Below are 20,002 nucleotides of genomic sequence, written 5' to 3'. Positions count from 1 at the left end.
GGTTCTATAAATCCTGAAAGACCAACAAGTTTCATTACTGGATCAGCTCTGGGGTCAGTTGTGGTCCTCGCTGTCTGCACAAGGCCTCCCTCGGCTCTGCTGGCCGCTGCCCCAAGGTGCAGGGAACCCATGCCAACACCATCATGTGGTGACACCATCACACTCCTGCCTCTGCCAGCTGACAAATGGCAACATGCCTTTCACAGCACCTGCTCCAAAGTGCTTTTCCTGCACCTGGAAAAGACCTTTGAGATCATCAAGTCCAGCCATACCTGTCCACTACTAAGCCAGATCCCTAAGCACTTCATCTGCCCATCTTTTAAGCACCTCCAGGGATGGGGACTCCACCACCTTCCTGCATGGTCTCTGCCAGGGTCTGAGAACCCTTTCAGTGAAGAAATTTTTCCTAATGTCCAATGTGAACCTCCTCTGGTGCACCTTGAGGCCACTTCCTCTCCTCCTGTCACCTGGGAGAAGATACCAACACCCACCTCTCTACAACCTCCTTTCAGGCAACTGTAGAGAGCGATAAGGTCTCCCCTCAGCCTCCTCTTCTCCAGGCTGAACAACCCCTGTTCCCTCAGCTGCTCCTTGTAAGACTTGTTCTCCAGCCCCTTCATACATTGGAGTATGGTTACTCACACAAGTCTTGCGGTGAGGAAAAAAGGCTTCTGGAGGTGGTCAGGATAAAAAAGCAGGGCTCATGCTGGTCTGGAACCCCGCTCTGGCCACCCACGCTCTCCTGGCAGCACAAGGCAGGCTGCTGCCTCACCACATGGAGCAGAACAGCAGCTCCGGCCTGCGGCACAGCTCCCAGCTCAAGGAATGCCGGGCAGCCTGCACGTGCTTTCTGTAAATAAGGCTCTGCCCAGGCACAGCCAGACCAGGGCAAGTAGGTAACAGCTGCTGTGAGAGGGAGCTTTTCTTTAACGGCAGAGTGAAGGCTCTGAGTGTGCTAAAGAGGAAAAAAAAAAGATTGTGCAAACCCCTGAGGGAGCTGTTGGAGGTGGATGTTGTCTGTGGGAGGAGTCTGAAGTGATGCAAACTGAACTGATGCACAGAAGCAACTGGTAAAAGCAGCTTTAATAAAATCTGTAGTGATTCAGAAAAACAAAGATCTGAAGTGGTAGTTGTTGGTAGCAGGTTAAGTGCCTTTAGGGAGAGACTGTTCTTGAAGCCAAGAATGGGTTTCAGGACTTTATATGTAAAAAGACATTATGTGACACAACCATTGCCACTGAACCAGAGCCTCTCACAGGGCAGATGGATCAGACAGGAAAGGGCAAGACGGTCTCTACAGACTACACTCCCCAAGAAGTGTATCAATCAACCACAGTCGTTTCTTGGAGAATACACTCCTCGGGAAGAAAATATACATATATATATATATATATTAAATAAAGCACTCTCACATATTAAGTTTTGCATTTTGAAGGTAGGATAGAATATCCCATCTCAAAAAAACAAAAAAGAGAAAGGCAAACTGTACACCTTGGGTCCATCCTCAGCTACGGAGTGTAGCTAACCGCGACTGCATCGCCTCGATGTCTTCCTCCTCATCAACAGCAGCAGCTGCTCCCATGGGTTCCGGCTCTGGAAGATCATCTGTGACTTTACTTGGTGCTTTACCCAAGGCTCCTGCAAACAACAAACAGGCCCATTAGTCTGTGTTAGATTTTCATTTAATAAATAGCTGCTTTTAGAATCACAGAATCACTAGGTTAGAAAAGATCTTTGAGATCATCAAGCCCAACTGTACCTGTCCACTACTAAACCAGATCCCTAAGCACTTACCCATCTGTTAATGGGGACTCAAACCACCTCCCTGCACAGCCTCTGCCAGTGCTTGATGACACCCTTTCAGTGAAGAAATTTTTCTTAATGTCCAATCTGACCCCCCCCGAAGCAACTTGAGGCTACTTCCTTTCCTCCTATCACTTGGGAGAACAGACCAACACCCACCGCTCTACAACCTCCTTTCAGGCAGTTGTAGACAGTGATAAGGTCCTCCTTCAGCCTCCTCTTCTCTAGGCTAAACAACCCCACCCAGTTCCCTCAGCCGCTCCTCATAATGCTTGTTCTCCAGCCCCTTCACCAGTTCCGTTTCCCTTCTCTGGACACACTCCAGCCCCTCAATGTCCTCCTTGTAGCGAGCGGCCCAAACTGAGCACAGGATTCGAGGTGCAGCCTCACCAGTGCAGGGTACAGAGGCAGAATCACTTCCCTGGTCCTTCTGGCCACACTGTTTCTGATACAGGCCAAGATACCATTAGCCTTTGGCACTACATGTGCCACCTGGGCACGTGTGTAGACATGGCAGTTAGGGACATGGTTTAGAAGGCACAGTGGTGTGGGCTGGCAATTGGACTTGATAATCTTAGAGGTCTTTTCTAACCTCAATGATTCTAAGACACAGACAGCATTTTACAGTAAGGAATCTCAACACAGCCTCAGTCTCAAGGCAGCAGCTGAGCCAATCTACTAGCTTCACTAATAACAGTGTATCCAGTCAGTCACACTGATTTTACCTCCTTAAGAGGATCCAAACACTGATCCGTTAAGACCTCAGTTACAGGACTGCACAGACATCAGCTGGAGCATGTTCGTGCCATGCTGAACCGCACTGGCCGCCTCAGCCAGCGCTCCCTGAGGAAGCAGTTTGTCAGAGCACCCTGTGCCCCTCAGCAAAGGCAAAAACACCACAGGGAGAAGGCAGGGAAGTCAGAACAGACAGAGATTTGAATTGCTGTGTGTGATTAAACAGAGCGAGGCAAGGCTCTGCTCCCAGAAAACACCCCCAAACTCACCAGCTGTAATTTCAAACAGGATTTTGTCAATCTCCATCTCTGCTTCCTCTTCCATTTCCTCTTGATCCTCCAGGCTTTCAAAGGTGTCCTCCAGCATTTCCTCTATGATACCAGCCTAGCAGAAAACAAGGCAGTAAGTGATGGCCTTGGACACAGCAGAGTAAGAGGTCACACTTCCTACTCTGAGATCAGGTTATGCCTGTCCAAGCATTTAATAACGGTTTGCTCTCAGCTCAAGCGTCCCGGATGGAGGCTATCCTGTTGCCTGAGGGCTGGCCAACATTCCTGCCTACAGTTAAAGCATGTATCCATACACCTGGTGCACAGGAAAAGCAGTAAGAAAATTGAGGATGAAATACGGGTGCTCTCCCTGTGAAACCCTTGAGCTATTGTTCCTTGTTGGTGCACATCTGAATACCGACAACCCCACCTGCTCCAGGTTCACAGCTGTACTTCACACGCTTCCTGCATGAAGCATAAGCTGTATAACACACTGCAAAATCAGTGTTTGTCACAGCTCTCCTTTTCGCTCTCTGTGTTTGAAAATATCCCACTGCAGGACCTGCAGCCCAGCTATGGCCAAACTGTGCTGGTGCACAATGGTAAAATTATTAATAGGTCGATTTGACCCAAACAGAGCGGTAAGGAGGGGTGGGGGAGGTAAAGCACTTTTAGTAGCTAAAAAGAAAACAACCACAATAATTAATGAACTTCAAAATCAAAGCCCTTTTATCAGATACAGACGCTAAGCTAGATGTTTCAAACCCAGTGTCACAATTGCCATCCTGCCTAAGGTTAGACTTCCAGCTTCCCACATCACAACAGGCTGCGGTGGGTCTTTCTTAAGGAACATTTTTATCCTGGGAAGCAGGACATTCAGTCAGAACAGACAGAGCAGGACATTCAGTCTCCCCCAGAACAGAGAGAAGGGCGGGGATACAGGCAGTCACACTGCTTCCAGCCTCTGCCTCCCTCAGGCTTTGGGATGAGGACAACTGAGCCACAGCCACTCTGTACAGGGATCGATCTTCCTCCATCCATCTCCAACCACATCAGCTTGTTTAACCTTCAAGCTTTACACCAAAGTTGTTGCAAGTATCACTGAGTCAGGGCTTCCCCAAAAAGAGTAATTTCCTAGGAAGTCCCCAGCTATACACATGCTACTTTAATTTCTGTCCATCAAAGCTCACCCAAGCCCTCTGACAACGGCACCACCTAAGCGGTTGCACTGCATACTAATGACCACCTCACCCATGTCTTATTTGTTACACATCTTACCTTCATCATCTCTTTGGACAACTCCCTCATCGTTGCTTGGATTTCAGGGATTTTCACCAGATTTTGCATAGCTTTCATGACTTCTGTGCTCTTCTGCAATGAACCTGCTACTCTCAGGACAGCTGTGGAGGAGAAGCATAGAAAAGCTTGAACAATCCATGCACTGCTCCACAAGGACACAGTGATATTAGGCACACATTCAAAATGTTTAGAAACACATACTAAAAATGAGTCCCCAGTTACTGGAAGGAAGTTCTGCTTCAGGCTGAGGTCTCTTCCAATGTAAAGAGAGTTTCTGACAGGCTGAGAGAGTTGTGGTTGTTTGGCCTAGAGAAGAGAAAGCTCTGGGGAGACCTCCTAGCAGCCTTCCATACTAAGAGGGGGCTACAGAAAAGCTGAGGAGAGGCTATTTATCACGGAGTGCTGGGATAGGATGAGGTGGAACAGTTTTAAGATGAAAGAGGGAAGATTTAGATTAGAAAGAAATCTTGTCCTGTGAAGGTGATGAGGCCCTGAGACAGGTTGCTCAGAGGAGTCATGGCTGCCCCATCCCTGCAGGTGTTCAAGGCCAGGCTGGAAGAGGCTCTGAGCAACCTGATGCCGTGGGAGGTGTCCCTGCCCATGGCAGGCGGTTGGAACTGGATGATCTGGGGCCAGTGACCAGCCAGCCGGCCAGCTGAGACAGAGCATCTGACAGCAGCTACTGGAACAACCCACACACTGAGTGCGTGTACATACAGCCGTTCCACTTGTGGACCTCAGTCCTCATCAGCTGAAGAGGAAGACCAGGATGTCAGTGTTATTCACGTTTGTGAAAGCAGCGTATGTTAGCATGGCTGCTGGTAAAGGCACCGCTGTGAGCGTGAGAGGCTGCGTGTGCCTACTGGGAATAGGCATGCAGCGGGCTGGATGCGGGGATGTGGTACTGCAGCAGCATCACACCTCTGGGCCTGCTACGGGAGGAATTTGCCAGGGTCCTGAAGGCCACTGCAATCAGCTGCCTTTCACAAAAGCAAGAGTGCTTCCAAATTCAAGCTCTGCTGGTATTCTGAAAATGGAAACCCAGATCTCACCTCTAAAGGTGAGGCGCTCACTTGTTCTTACCAAGCTGGTTCTTCATCCCCATGAGAACAGAGTTCATGTGAGCTTTGGATGCGTAGAGTTTGCTTACGGCCCTTCGAGAGCGGATCAGTTCCTTCGCCAAGATTACACACACATCCTTCTGACCCTTTTTGGCAGCATCCTTTATTGACCGCTTCACCTTCTCCTCTTCTCTCTGGATATCTGGAGTACAGAAAAACAGAGCAAAGAGTGACAAGCTGCTGAGGATTTGGAAGAGAAACACTTTACTGAGATGTATTTTCAATAAAAGGAATAATTTCTGCTTGATTTGAGACTCTCTCTGTTACTCAAAGACCTTGCTCTAGGCTGATTTACACGTTAGCTAATTAATTCATCTAGCTATTAGTAGGAAAATTCTTGTTACTAAACAACCAGCTCTGTAAAGTCCTTTGCAGTTAAGGGTACTATAAAGGACTGTCCAGGAATATCACTGCATGAAGCCAAGGTAATACAAATTCTGAAGAATCAAAAGCAGTCCAGTAAGAACAAAGCATTCCAAGATGGTAACTTGACTTACAACTTCAGAATAAATTCCTGACAATTAAACTGCCTTGATATGAATATGTGTGTGTGCGCGCGCGCGCATACACACACGTATGCGCAAATATAACAGTTTAAAGTTCCTGTATGGAGTGCCTGCCAGAAAGATTATCTCCTCCATGTTCATCACCAGACAGCCCCAGTTCACCAGGGAAGAACACGAGGAGTTTAACACTCACAGTCTCAGAAGATAGACTAGCCTTTTACTAGCAAAAATACCTATCTGGCTACATACAAAGCTTAACCCACATGCCCACCTTCAAGCGAATTTGAAGGCTGTCATGGGCAAAACTGTCCTCACTGTTTCTAAATCCCCGAGTTGTGTTTTTCAGGAAAAAATACATCCAGAAACACTGTAAAAAGCTGACCTCACAAAGGCTTGAAAGTTACAGTACACACTGCCTCTTGGGGAAAAAAAAAAAAAAAAAAAAAAGAAAGAACAAAAGCGTAGCCACTCATATACTGAATTCATAACAGTGCCTTCACAACTTCAAGAGTTACTCAGAACCATGGGTTTGTTAATTACTGGATTCCTCATCCTTGCAGACAGAATTAATTACTCCTCCCTATCAGGCACAACTTACTGAGCCCCAACCAAGCCCATACTTGTACTTAAAGATTTGTTAACACCATGAGTTTCTACTGCTCATATGTTAAACATACGTGCATTAGGTGTTCCTATAAAGAGACACATTCAAATTACAAGCTGGTTGATGCCAAAGTTATGGATAATTTATCAGCAAAAACTAGTATGCTGGTAAATCATCAGATGTAACCTAAAACAGGCTGTTTCAACTCTGCTTGCATCACGCTTCACTCAGCAGCTTTTTATAAGAGCAGCAATATGGAATGGAGCCTGTACTGAGTGAGGACCAAACAGCTGGATTTGAAATATTATCCACTAAACAGGCTGCCTTAAATAACGCAGGTTTCTCCAGCATATCTGACGTGACTGTCAATATGTCCCACTTGTCATATAACATTGGCTGAGTACAGCAGCCAGGTATCTCAAAAAGCTCAGAAGAAGAAACGCAGGAACAAGCAGGACCTATAATAGCCCCGTTCCTTTTCCAGACTCGGCAACAAATTAGCCACTGATGAACTGTGGATCTAAGAGTCCCTAAAACAATTATCCTAACGTAAATACAGAACTCAGACAAAGAAATCCTGCAAAGGGCTGAAGGAAGTGACCACAAGAACAAGCTCTTCTAGCAAAAGTTAGAATTTGGTTTTGTCCAAGTCTTCTTGATCTGTATGAGGCAGAAGTTACATGCAGGCAAGAATCAGAAGCTGCCCTTTTATAAAACAAAGGCATTGATGCCACTTTTTGGCATGAGCCAACTCGGAGACTCTGCACAGCTTCTCACGTGGGAGTCAGTGAACTGTGTACTCAAGATGAATCACTCTCTCAATGTCATTCAATGGTGTCTTTATTCTAAGGGACTGGCAGAAATCTCTAGGCTTGTAATCAGCAACACACACTCCCTGCTGCTTCCACACTGTAACTTACAGAAACATCACAAGGTTGAAGACATTTGTACGTCAGAGACGGGAATGAGCTGGCTCCCAGCTATCAGAACAGGTAAGAAGCAGCAGTAGTACAGCAGGAAATGGAAAAACACTGGGAGGACTTCAACAGTACTGAGGAATTATGAATTTCACTTGTCAGGCTAAAACGAATCACAAGCATGGTGTTACTACATCTAAAGTAGTGTTGGGTGGACCCATAACTGAGTGAATGCTTCCTCTTGCATGACGAACTGCTGAACACGAGATCAGTGGCACAAACATGCACAAATGGCCAACTCCACCTCTGAAGGTCAATGCCAGCTACGCACCACTAGTGAGCCACGATCACTACACCAGTCCCTCTGCAGCAGAGGCACAAAGCAGTCCAACACACCAGTGAGAGGGACTGCAAGCTCGGTGAAGCACAAAGATACTCTATCTCAAAAAATTCAATTCTGAAGTCACAAGGACACCTTCCATTTCTTCGAACTTTCCAAGCCCTCAAAAACAACCTACACCAAACAGAAATCACTGCAGCAGCGGAGTCCAACAACAGATGGTTTGAAACAGCGTGTTGCTATATTAGTAACTGCGCTAGCTGGGCAAGCCAAGTGTTCAAGTGATCCAAGCCCACTTGGTTCATCCCAGGTGGATCCAAGTGTTGGTGTATCAAAACATATCCAGCACAGCCTTCTCCAGGAAAGCAGGGCCCAGCTCAGCATCCTCACTCAAAGCTTACGGTTGTTTCCTGCATAGGTCTCAACTGAAACGATAAAAGCACGGCAGAATCCAACTACAAAGGGTAAGTTCGGAAAAAAGTCCTTTAGTGGCAGGTGGCTGTGGCCTCCCAGCAGCAGCCTGCCAGCCTGCCAAGCGTCCAGCAGAGCCAGTACGTCCACAGCTGACACTTGGCAAGATGGGAAATCTGAGCACAATATGGGCATCACAAAGATATTCTGTATTTCATTTTAATGGCAATTACCAGAGGAGCAGACAGTTGGTGGTTAGTCTGATTTCTTACATGCTGAACTGTATTTCTTTGAATGTAACACTCTGAAGTACATACACAGACATGTTTAGAGCTGTTACAATAACCACATTTACATCTATGTCAAAATACCAGACTACCACATAACCCAGTACCTATCTAGGCCATTAGAAGTATTATGGCATATTAATGCAGCCCCTAAACTATACTTTGCTAATAAGATCAGCCACGTTTCGGTTGTTCTGTGCCCGATACAGCCACACAAAGTTGGAGAATGCAAAACAATTCATAAGCATGAACGTCACTGTACATTAGTTTTCCTGGAAGAGGCATAAGCCATGTCTTCATTCCACAGATGAGGACAAAGAGACTTTGTACTGCACAAGCATCCCTCTCCAAACAACTTGTACGCATCTAAGAGTGGGAGAACCCTGCCAGCTCTCTGGGAGTAAAGGGGAAGGGAAAAAGTACTCCTGGAGTCAATCAAACAGGCATGTGCCCAATAACCAGAGGCTGACACAAAATACCCTTTACCAACACAACCCATGGACCAATCCAGAGGGCAGCGTAGAAGGCAGAAAGGGGAACACAGAATCTGCCCTAAATCTATTTTCGAATTCTGAGAAGGTAGAACAAAGAACAAGTAACTGGACCGGCAGGACTGTAAAAATAAGCAACTTCTCTGCTTTTCAAGACCTCTTCAAGTGTAATATCCATAATTTAATAGCAAAACACACACTAAGAAAAGCCTTTTTTTATTTTTCTCCTCTCTCCTGTTTCCCGTTTTCCCAAGCTGACAACAAGTTACTTTGCCTTAGCATTTGCACCTTGTGACAGCTGATATCCATGGAACTTTCTACATGTGGAATTACAGACCACATTGATGCTATTCATTAAATCAACATGGCTGAAGTTCATGAAAATAAGTCTAATTCATCTCATCAAATGGGATTTAAGAGCATATCTTACTGGAAGCTTACAATATTCAGGTTCTTCTGAAAATTTTACTTGGATAATTTCATACTGACATGATTTGTAATAGAGATTGAGTCTGGTCCCAGGATCACATTCATCTTCCTTCATTCCAGATGAGATAAAGTATCTCCGGGTATTAAATTCTGCAGCCTCCCCCAATTAAAGCAAAAAAAAAAAAACCTTGAAGGCAAACAGAGAAATTAAAAACAGAAAATGAGACATAAGTACAAACCTCTGATCTGTCTATCAATCACTCTCATTTCTTTCCTTATCTTCAAGGACCATTCATTGACCTTAAAAAGAGAAAGTGAGAGTTAGTCGAAATTCCAACTTTAAAACTATGCTTCTACACTTTCATGTAGCTCAACCATTTGATATCAAAAGAAGCACTTAAAAATGCACGAGCTTTAGGCTGTGAGTGATGTTTAAATAACTCCTTATTTAAATTAAAAAACCCACTGCAGACAAAGGGTTATGGAGGACACAATTTGTGAAGCAGAGACAGTCACTGTCTGGCTAACTTCCCATGTCACAACGATGCTGGGAACTTACCGCAGAGGATTTCGGCATAAGGTAGAAACTTTGGCATAGGATGACAGCACCAAGAGTGCTACCATCCGTTTCAGTCAGGAGGAATCCTAGGAGGACTCCAAGCCAACCTCCAATTCAAAGCAGGACCAAGTTCAGGGTTGAGACAAGTTGCTCGGGGCCTCGACCGCTGAGTTTTGATACTCACGCTGAGTTTTGAGCGGAGAGGCTTCCCAGCTGCTCTAGGCATCTATTCCAGCACTCAGTCACTCCTGCGGTGAGACCTTTCCTTGTGTCCAATTCAAAATTCTTTTCCAGCCACATGGAGCTCTAGCCCCTTTCCTGTCACTTGGCACATCTGAAAAGTACCTGGCTCTGTCCTCATTACAACACCTTTAAAGACAGTGAAAGGCCCTTGCGTCTTCACATTCCCTTCTCCAAGCTAAAATGAGCCCAATTCCTTCAACTTCTCTTCCTGTGTTGTGGGCTCCAATCCTTTACCATCTTGGTGGCCTTCTGTACACTGTACACTCTCCAGTTTGCACCGGCTGCCCAAGCTGAGACACTGTTTTGCAGGTGTGGCCTCATTAATGCCAAATGTAGCAGAGTAATTGAACAACCCTTTGCCTCAACATGATGATTACAACTTGCTAATGCAGCCCAGTTTGTTCTCATTGCTACTAAGATGCCCTGCTAACTCACGCTTATTATCCATGGGAAGCCCAGGTCCTTTCCTGCAGAGCTGCTGCACAGCCAAGGCCAGGATGCACTTCCCTGTCTGCGGGGATTGTTCTCCCATGTGCACAACCTTGCATCATTCAACATCAGCTTAGAGAAGGGAAGGCTAAGGGAGACCTGAGAGCAGCCTTCTAGTACTGCAAGGGGGCTACAACAAAGCTGGGGAGGGGCTCTTTATCAGGAAATGCAGGGATAGGACAAGGGGGAATGGTTTTAAACTGAAAGAAGGAAAATTTAATTAAGTATTAGGAAAAACATTTTTACTGTGTGAGTGATGAGGCACTGGCACAGGTTGCCCAGAGAAGTTGTGGCTGCCCCCTGCCTGGAGGTGTTCAAGGCCAGGTTGGATGGGGCTTTCATAGAATCACCAGGTTGGAAAAGACCTCTTGGATCGAGTCCAACTATTTCTATCTGCCACTAAGCCATGTCCCTGAGCACCTTGTCTACCTGTCTTTTAAATGCCTCCAGGGATGGTGACTCAACCCCCTCCCTGGGCAGCCTCTGCCAGTGCCCCATGACCCTTTCTGTGAAAAATGTTTTCCTGATATCCAGTCTGAACCTCCCCTGGCAGAGCTTGAGGCCACTGCCCCTTGTCCTATCACCTGTCACTTGGGAGAAGAGGCCAGCACCCTCCTCTCTACAACCTCCTTTCAGGTAGTTGTAGAGAGCAATAAGGTCTTTCTCTTTAAGCAACGTGATCCAGTGGGAGGTGTTTTGGAACTATATGATCTTTTAGATCTTTTCAACCCAAACCATTCTGTGATCATGAGGTTCCTGTCGGCCTGTTCCTCCTGCTTGCTGAGGTCCCTCTACACGGCAGCTCTGCCCTCCAGCTTCTCTCTCCCTGCCTTTGGTGGGGTTCAAACACTGCCACCCCCTCTATGTTCCTAGGACCTACCAAGCTCTCCCAGTTCCAGAACTCTTGGCTGCTCCAGCACAAGAAGCTGATGAGGAGCACCACTTGCTCCGATCACCTCTCGGGGGGAAGGGAGACATTAGGCAGGCAGCAGCGGCTAGACATTCAATGGACAATTGGAAGCACTTGGGGTAAAGAGAGAAGCAAAGAGGGGCTGTAAACCACCAGAATCAAGAATTGGAAGAGAATACTAGCACAGGAGCAGTGTGTGAAATCCTTGTGGATCTCTGATGCTGCTTTTAGTATCAGCAGCACAGATTTGCACAGTATCTAATACACACTTAAGCATTTTAAGTATATTTAAGTATTAAGATGATGCCCAGTTCACAGATCTGCTTGCACACCGCACCTGCCCGTGCACAGGTCACTCCAGTCTAGTTGGCTGCATGAACAGTTTAATACAAAAATCACCTTGATTTTTATGCAAATGTTTATTCAACTAAAAAGTCCTGTCTACCTAAATAAGCTTTATAACAGAACTGCAAAAAGAGTGTTCTTCAGTGCACAAGCTCAGCCCAGCAAGATGGATTCTTAGACTTTCACTGGTCCCAACAGAAATGTGATGAACAAGACCACATCTTGACCACAGAGAACCACCAGAGACAACCACCACCATCCCTGAGCAACTGCTCAAGTACAAAATCTGCTGAAAAAAGAACAAACCCAGAAGCCCTGCAGAACTCTATGTATACATGTTATGGGTGTGCAGAAGTTCTGAAGGGGTTTCAGAAAGCTCCTGTACATTTAGCTGAATCCTGTTTTATTACAGGAAAAAAATCCAAACCCCCTTGCAGGACCAGCTGCAGTCTCCCCTCTTGGTCCTCAGAACAGAGCAAAAAATGTCATGTAGTTTCATTCCTTGCCCTGATATAAGTCTAAGAAGGTCCCTCATTTGAGTACACCTACACCAGAGGGAGAAAAGCCAACGGAAGAGGCTGAGGTAAAGCATGACTGAACTCTGGCTGGACAACTGTACTGTCTCAAATCTAACATCTTCCAGAGGTTTGCTCCACAACTTGCATTCTAGGACAAACCAGCATGCATTAAGCCTTCATGTACAAGCACAATCTGCAACTCTCAAACGACTGCAGCAGGATTCATAGATTCAGTTTCTGTGACGCTCAATCCAGCACATGACATCATTAAACCACGACTGGCCACACATTGTCATCAATCCCTGCTAACTCTGACACTAAAAAACTCTCCGAGAGCTCATCACTGCCCAGGAATAAGCTGCTTCACATGACTGTTCTCTTATAGGCAGGACTGGCTGCTTGTGCATTCCCTGGTCTTCCCAACACTCATCAGCAGTTCTGTGTATAAAAGGAGGAGGAAACACCATGGACTTCCATCAAGACAACCACATCATTCCAGTGAAGAAGTTGCATTGCTGACCTCAGGCAGGACACCAGGGATATGGCTACAAACCACAGCACAATGCAGCGCAGAGGCAGCAACGCTGAGGGCTTAAGCACTTTGGGTAAACTAATCAAGGCTAATTACCCCAAGCACACCTTTATGCTGATGAAGCTATTCTACTCCCAGTTCTGACAAAAACACCCCATCGTTCTCACAACACAGCATCAACCAGAGAGTCAGCCAGCAAAACACTAAGCTGAAACAAACCACTTTGACTGCACTGGAGGAAACCCACCTTTTTAGCTCAAACAATCCAGGCGTTACACATACAGTAGATCCCTGGCTTTAGGCAGTCAGCCAGTAAGTTCTTTCCTGTAGACAGAAAGCGAGCGTACAAACAAACCCAGGGTGACTCACTGCCATCACAAAAATCCCAACCTCTTCATCATCAGCCACCTCTTGTGGTGCTCGGATTGCTCCCTCTATCCCTGCGCAGGGACACGATCCATGCGCGGCCACTGGCAGATGCAAGGTAAGTGGTGCTGTTCCCTCATCATCTCCTAAGCAGAGATAACTTCTTCTTTCTAAAGCTGCGCAGTACCATACAGAGGAAAGGAATTCCTCACTGTTCACAGGTTTCTCAACATTGCTGTTAGGGCCTGTGAAGTTATCATGCCAGCCTGAAACTCAAGGACATGCCCACAACAGAAAGGTGACCAAAGTATTTTCTTCCTGTGGCTCAGGCATGCTCGTTTTCTAGTGCCTTTACAGGCTTTTCTGCAAACAGCTCCAAGATGACCCACAGGCACACGGTGTTATAACAAAACATGGCAAGCTTGTCAGTTATGGAAGGGGAAAGAGCAGTCATCAGACATGAAACAAGAAGAACTTATCAGTGCAACCACATCATACGGGTTAAACATCTTCCTGTTGTCTTATCCCACCACCAAACATAGCAGTCTCCGAACCCCATTTCTCTGTGATATCTTCTAACACAGCTCACGAATTTAAAACTATAACCAGCCTGTGTGGTGCACTGACATAGGGAGAGGAGGAGGGGAAAGTATGCTATCAGAAGTATATTCCTTCCATAGTGCTATCACCCAGCAAGCAATGACTACAGCGTGCTCCCTGGAACCTGGTTCCTACAAAGGGGCAGGGAATATTTGTGACATTGCAGCTCTTCTAAGCCTTCTGCTGCAGCACCTGTCACCTGCTGCCTGCTGCTTTTTCAGTACCTCTAGTGTATTTGATCTTTCCTCCCTTCAAATACCAGATGCTTTTTATTAGCACATTAATAGCGATTTAGAATCATAGAGTCATGAAGGCTGGAAAAAAACTCTAAAATCATCAAGTCCAACCATCAGCACAACACTACTGTGTCTACTAAGCCATGTCCCCAGGTGTTTTGAACCCCTCTAGGGATGGAGACTCCACCACTGCTGTGGTCAGCCTATTCAAATGCTTCACCACTCTTTCAGTAAATAAATTTTTCCTGATATCCAATCTAAACTTCTCCAGTGCAACTTGTGGCTATTTCCCCTCATCCCACCACTTGTTATTTGGGAGAAGAGACCAACACCTGCCTCGCTACAATCTCTTTTCAGATGGTTGTAGAGAGCAATGATGTTTCCCTCCAGCCTCCTGTTCTCCAGTTCCCTCAGCTGATCCTCATAACCTTGTGCTCTAGGCTCTTCACCAGCTTCTCTTCCCTTCTCTGGACACACACCAGCAGTAAAATTGTTACAATTAGGAAAGGTAATAGTGAAGTCAATCAGTACATTGATTATTCTATTTGATTTCACTCAGACATTAGGAACCTGTGGGTAGAAGCAAGGTTTACACAGTATGCGTGCTGACTCAAGCCAACCCCAACTCCAAAAGTTTCAGCTATTCGTACTTTTAAGACTGTTTTTGCAACAGGAGCTACAAGCCCCTAACAAAGACAGAAGCGACGGAACACAGCTAACAGCAAGGAACCCTCAGAGCCGCTGACCAAGCCTCGCCAGATCACCCCAACCTGAGGCACCACTCCTCTGCCTGCTGCTCCTGCGGCCCCGAGAACCAGCCCCCGACTCCCTGCGCACCCCGGGACGCGGGAGCGCTTCAACGGCCGAACGAGCGCGTTGAGAGGCTGCTGCCCTTCAGGAGAAATGAGGTAACAGGGCGCGGGGTGTCGCGGGCCGCCGTCCCTACTCAACGCCGGCCGGGCCCCCGCCACCGTGCTGCCCCCACCAGGCCCCGCCCGGCCCCCGGGCACCTCCCGGCCTCCGCACGAGGCGACGATGACGCCGGGGCCTCACCAGCTCCTTGGGCGGCTTCTCGGGGGTCTTCCCGAAGAGCCCCATGGCAGCCGCCGCCTCACGCCGCCCGGCGCTTCCGGGTTCCGGCCGCTTCCGGGCTATGAGCCCTTCCGGTATCCGGACGCATCCGGGTTCTGGGCCCTGCCCACCTGCAGGGGTGGTTCGGACCTCACTGCGCGTGCGCAGAGGCAGTGCCCAGGCCCCGCCCTGTGACAGGCAAGGCCCCGCCCCATTACGTTATTGCCCCGCCCCTTAGTATCTACGGTCACGCCCCCTTGAGCGCCCAGTGCTGCCCATGCGGAAGGGGCAGGGACGGGGCCGCGGGGTGGTGGGGCAGCGCGGGCCCGTAGAGCCTTGCAGAGCGTCTTGCACCGCTTCACGGGGGGCCATAGAGCCCCATGGCGGCATAGAGTCCCTCACACTACTTCACGCAGCCCCTCAGAGCTCCTTACTCGGCTTCGCGTGGCCCCATAGACCCCTTGACACCTCTTCACACACCCCCACAGAGCCCTTCGTACCACTTCACACAGCCCCATAGAGCCCCATGGCAGCATAGAGCCCACTCACTGCTTCACACAGCCCCACAGAGCCCCTTGCACTGCTTCACGCGGCCCCACAGAGCCCCTCAGGACTTCACACAGCCCCATGGAACCCCTACAGCTCCATTTGCACTGCTTCACGTGGCCCCATAGAGCCATACAGCCCCTTGTACCCCTTGGCACAGCCTCACAGAGCCCTTTGCACTGCTTCACATGGCCCCCCAGAGCACCTCACACTGCTTCACACAGCCCCATAGACTGCCTTGCATTGTTTCACACAGCCCCATAGAGCCACACAGAGCCCCTTGCACTGCTTCACGTGGCCCCATAGAGACATGCAGCCCCACAGAGCCCCTCGAACCACTTCATATGGTCCCATAGAGCCCCACAGAATCCCTTGCACTGCTTCATGTAGTGCCACAGTCCCATAAAGCCCTTCACACTGCTTCACATGGCCCCACACAGCCCCTTACACTGCTTCACATGGCCCCATAGACCCCCTGACATCTCTTCACACAGCCTCATAGAGCCTCTGGCACCACTTCATGCAGTCCCATGACTACATAGAGCCACTCACACTGCTTCACACAGCCCCACAGTCCCATAAAGCCCCTCACACTCCTTCACGTGTTCCCACAGAGCCCCTCACATGGCCCCCACACAGCTTCACAGCTCCACAAAGCCTCTGGCACCATTTCACGCATCCCCACACAGCCCTAGAGCCCCACAGAGCCTCTGGCACCACTTTACATGGCCCCATAGCTGCATCGAGCCCCTCGCACTGCTTCACGCAGCCCCATAGAGCCTCTGGCACCATTTCACATAGCTCCATGGAGCCCCATAGCCCCACAGAGCCCCTCAGACTGCTTCATGCAGCCTCTTAGAGCCCCTTACACCACTTCACATGGCCCTATGGACCCCTGATACCTCTTCACACAGCCTCAGAGCCCCACAAAGCCTCTGGCACCACTTCACATGGCCCCTTAGAGCCCCGTGGTCCCATAGAGCCCCTTGCACTGCTTCACGTAGCCAAACAGAGCCCCACGGTGCCTCTCACAGCACTTCACACAGCCCCTCACAGCCCCACGCTGGTGGATGTTTGATGGACACCCAGCAGAAAGCAGGAATGGAGGAGTTAACAGGATTTGGCCCTGGTGCCTGTACCGCCTGGGCATCTTCTCTGACTTCAGGATGGTGGCATCACACAGGGTACGGGCAGGAGCTTATGGTGGGCTGTTGCAGTTAGGAGCAGTAAAAGCAGATGGCAGAGCGGGTTACGTCACTGTCTGCCCTCGCCCCATCACGCACGTGGCAGGGAAGCACAGTGAGAGTATTTATAAAACCTAGTCGTGCAAGGCGTGACTGAAACTATACCTCATATCTTTATTCATATCCCTCGCAGCCCAGGGAAAACCCGCAGCAGACCCAAAGATAAAGAGAAGCAGCTACCAGCATGGAAGATGTTGCTGCCTCATCTTCAGCTGCTCTTCAGGAGAGGCTGCACTGGCAAGGTTTGCCTTCTTTCCACCCTGCTTCACCCTTTCCACAGCAAAGGGCAAATAGCCTGGGCAAAATTAATGGACAGCTTGAGGCCACCCTCCTGAGTGCTGTAGGGTGAGCTCTGGCAGGTCACTCTGTCTCTTTACACCTTGGTGACACAGAGAACTGGAAACAATAATCGATGCACAGAAAGACTGCAAAAGCTTAGGAAGGAAAAGGTGCTATTAGCTCAATCTAACTCTAATACCTTACAATTATACTTACTCTCATTATTTAATTCCCAGAGAAAGGCATTTTAATAACAGTTACAAAAAGGTACAGTTCGCCTTTGTCTTTTTTCCTTCCAAAACCTAAAGCAGAACAAAGACAGATCTAAATATGCTTTGGAAATGAGGGCTTTCATTTTGGACTGGGTACCAGGAGTGGGAAAGCCAAATAAAACAAATAATCGCTGAGGCTGAGATTGGCAAAGGGCTTCAGAAATGATCTGAATCCACTCTCTCTTAATAGTAGCATGAAACACCCCTTGCTGTCACTAAAAGTGCAAGGACCTTTACCTGGGTTGGGGCAATCCTTGGCTTCAGCTGCGGAGAAGGACTTGGGGGTGCTGGTGGGTGAAATTGCTGGATATGAGCCAACAACGTGTGCTTGCAGCCCAGAAAACCAACCGTATCCTGGGCTGCATCAAAAAAGCATGTCCAGCAGGTCAAGAGAGGTGATTCTACCACTCTGCTCTGATGAGACCCCACCTGGAGCACTCCATGCAGCTCCAGAGTCCTCAGCACAGGAAAGACATGGAACTGTTGGAGTGGATCCAGAGGAAGGCCATGAAGATGATCAGAGGGCTGGAGCACCTCCCGTATGAGGACAGGCTGAGAGTCAGGCTTATTCAGCCTGGAGAAGACAAGGCTCTGGGGAGACCTTATTGCAGCCTTTCAATACTTAAAGGGGACCTACAGGAAAGATGGGGACAGACTTTTTAGCAGTGCATGTTGTGACAGGACAAGGAACAAAGTTTTTAAACTAAGGGAGGGTAGATTTAGACTGAAAATAAGGAAGAATTTTATTTTTTACAATGAGGGTGGTGAAAAACTGTAACAGGTTGCTCAGGGAAGCAGTGGAGGCCCCATCCCCGGAAAGATTCAAGACCAGGTTGGATGAGCTCTGAGCAACCTGACCTAAAGATGTCCCTGCTCAATGCAGGAGGAGTGAGCTGGATGAACTGTAAAGGTCACAGAATCATAGAATCACCAGGTTGGAAAGGACCCACTGGATCATCGAGTCCAACCATTCCTAACACTCCCTTAAACCATGTCCCTAAGCACTTCATCCACCCATTCCTTAAACACCTCCAGGGAAGGTGACGTGACCACCTCCCTGGGCAGCCTGTTCCAGTGCCCGATGACTCTTTCCGTGAAGAATTTTTTCCTGATATCCAGCCTGAACCTCCCCTGGCAGAGCTTCAGGCCATTCCCCCTTGTCCTGTCCTCTGTCACTTGGGAGAAGAGCCCAGCTCCCTCCTCTCCACAACCTCCTTTTAGGTAGTTGTAGACAGTAATACAGTCTCCCCTCAGCCTCCTCTTCTCCAGGCTAAACTGCAGGTCTCTTCCAACTGAAAGCATTCTATGAAATAAGTAACTTCACATCAGTCGTTTGACATTTTCTGCTTACTGTTGGTTGCCAGCTTTCAGGCACGAGATGCCAGAGAATAAAACACTACTTCAGGAATGTTTAGCATCTCAGTTATCTCAAGACACTTTGCTAACACAACCCAGCACAGTGAGGCAAAACAAGCGAGCAGCAAAACTGCTGACCTTGTTATAGGCACAATCTCTGCTCTCTTCTCTGGATTTTAAACTGTCAACATGTTGGGTAAGGCCCATCTAAGACACTGCACCCCGTACAAAACAATCCTACTTGGAAGCTTCAGCTACATTTCATAAAACAAATACATCCAACTGCGTTTTCTCTCTCCTGCTGGGACTACCAATACGCTGTACCAGCTGCTGTAGATTTTGAAACAGATGCATCCACCAGGATCTGGATCACAACAATTTATATAACCCAGGCTAATGGACACACCGGGGGCGAAACCTTCAGTCACAGTTCTCTACTGGTCATAATTATCTGCTCATAAGGATGTGCCCTCTGTGGCTCTCTTGCTAATTAATCTGCAGTTTGTGTCATTTACCAAAAGAATTGAGACTGCTAGAGCAACAGAGGTCATTAAAGCAAGGCTTCATCTGAACCAGGTGCACACAATGGTCTGCAAACAAGGCTGAACCTGTGCACAAAGCCACTGTAGCCCAGGCTTTCTGTGAGAAGGTCGTCTTCCTGCAGCACAGCTGCACTCCAAAGGTACCCACAGTGCCCCAAGGGTGCAGCGTCGCTTCAACTCCCTGCTCACAGGGTTTGGCAAAATGCAACGGTGGACTGTGATACAGCAGTTTTTTCATGTACTTCAATGCTTCAGCTACAGACTTGTTCATAGTCACGTTTCCCCCTTTCAGATGGCAAGGCCTCAGTTCAGCGCAGGTTTCAAGATGGTCCATAAACAAGACAGACCCAGGTGCTTACACGCGAAGTGTCACACTGCCACATAAACTGGAAGCAGGAATGCTCCTTGCTCTCCTTATGCCTATCCACTGCTCTGCCACAGCCGTAGTGACAGCTAAAGGGTGTGTACTGACAAGCCTCACAGGCGACAAAAATCACTTTCTGGACCACAGGAGAGTTGGTTAAATTATGCCCCTTCTACCACTTTGATTTAGTACTGGAATAGGAGAATGGAAACAAGAGAAAAAAGTACTCACAATTAAAACCAGCTCTTCTGATAACTGGGAGAATATCCTCTTAGGAAGACACCTGGTGACTGCAGGCATAAATCATGTGTTATTAAA

The 20,002-nt window shown here is 48.0% G+C and overlaps 1 protein-coding gene across 3 annotated transcripts; it reads right to left on the bottom strand.

Annotated features, from left to right (window-relative positions):
- Positions 1-1,060: 1,060 nt before the first annotated feature.
- On the bottom strand, positions 1,061-19,999 carry CHMP3 (charged multivesicular body protein 3). 3 transcript variants are annotated; one of them, XM_054065181.1, is made up of 6 exons: positions 19,916-19,999; positions 9,452-9,512; positions 5,190-5,369; positions 4,086-4,207; positions 2,808-2,922; positions 1,061-1,638 (listed from the first exon to the last, which is right to left on the bottom strand). In XM_054065181.1, exons 1-6 carry the CDS (start codon positions 19,982-19,984, stop codon positions 1,505-1,507), a joined length of 681 nt encoding a protein of 226 aa, XP_053921156.1. In that variant the 5' UTR covers positions 19,985-19,999; the 3' UTR covers positions 1,061-1,504. The 3 variants fall into 3 exon arrangements, with proteins under 3 accessions (XP_053921156.1, XP_053921158.1, XP_053921157.1); XM_054065183.1 differs by lacking the exon at positions 19,916-19,999 and adding an exon at positions 9,956-13,021; XM_054065182.1 differs by lacking the exon at positions 19,916-19,999 and adding an exon at positions 15,064-15,213 and having other exon boundaries at positions 1,062-1,638.
- Positions 20,000-20,002: the final 3 nt, after the last annotated feature.

Source organism: Cuculus canorus, chromosome 4 (assembly GCF_017976375.1).
Source record: "Cuculus canorus isolate bCucCan1 chromosome 4, bCucCan1.pri, whole genome shotgun sequence".
In the NCBI taxonomy this organism is placed as follows: domain Eukaryota; kingdom Metazoa; phylum Chordata; class Aves; order Cuculiformes; family Cuculidae; genus Cuculus; species Cuculus canorus.
This window is presented reverse-complemented; position numbering and strand designations above follow the sequence as displayed.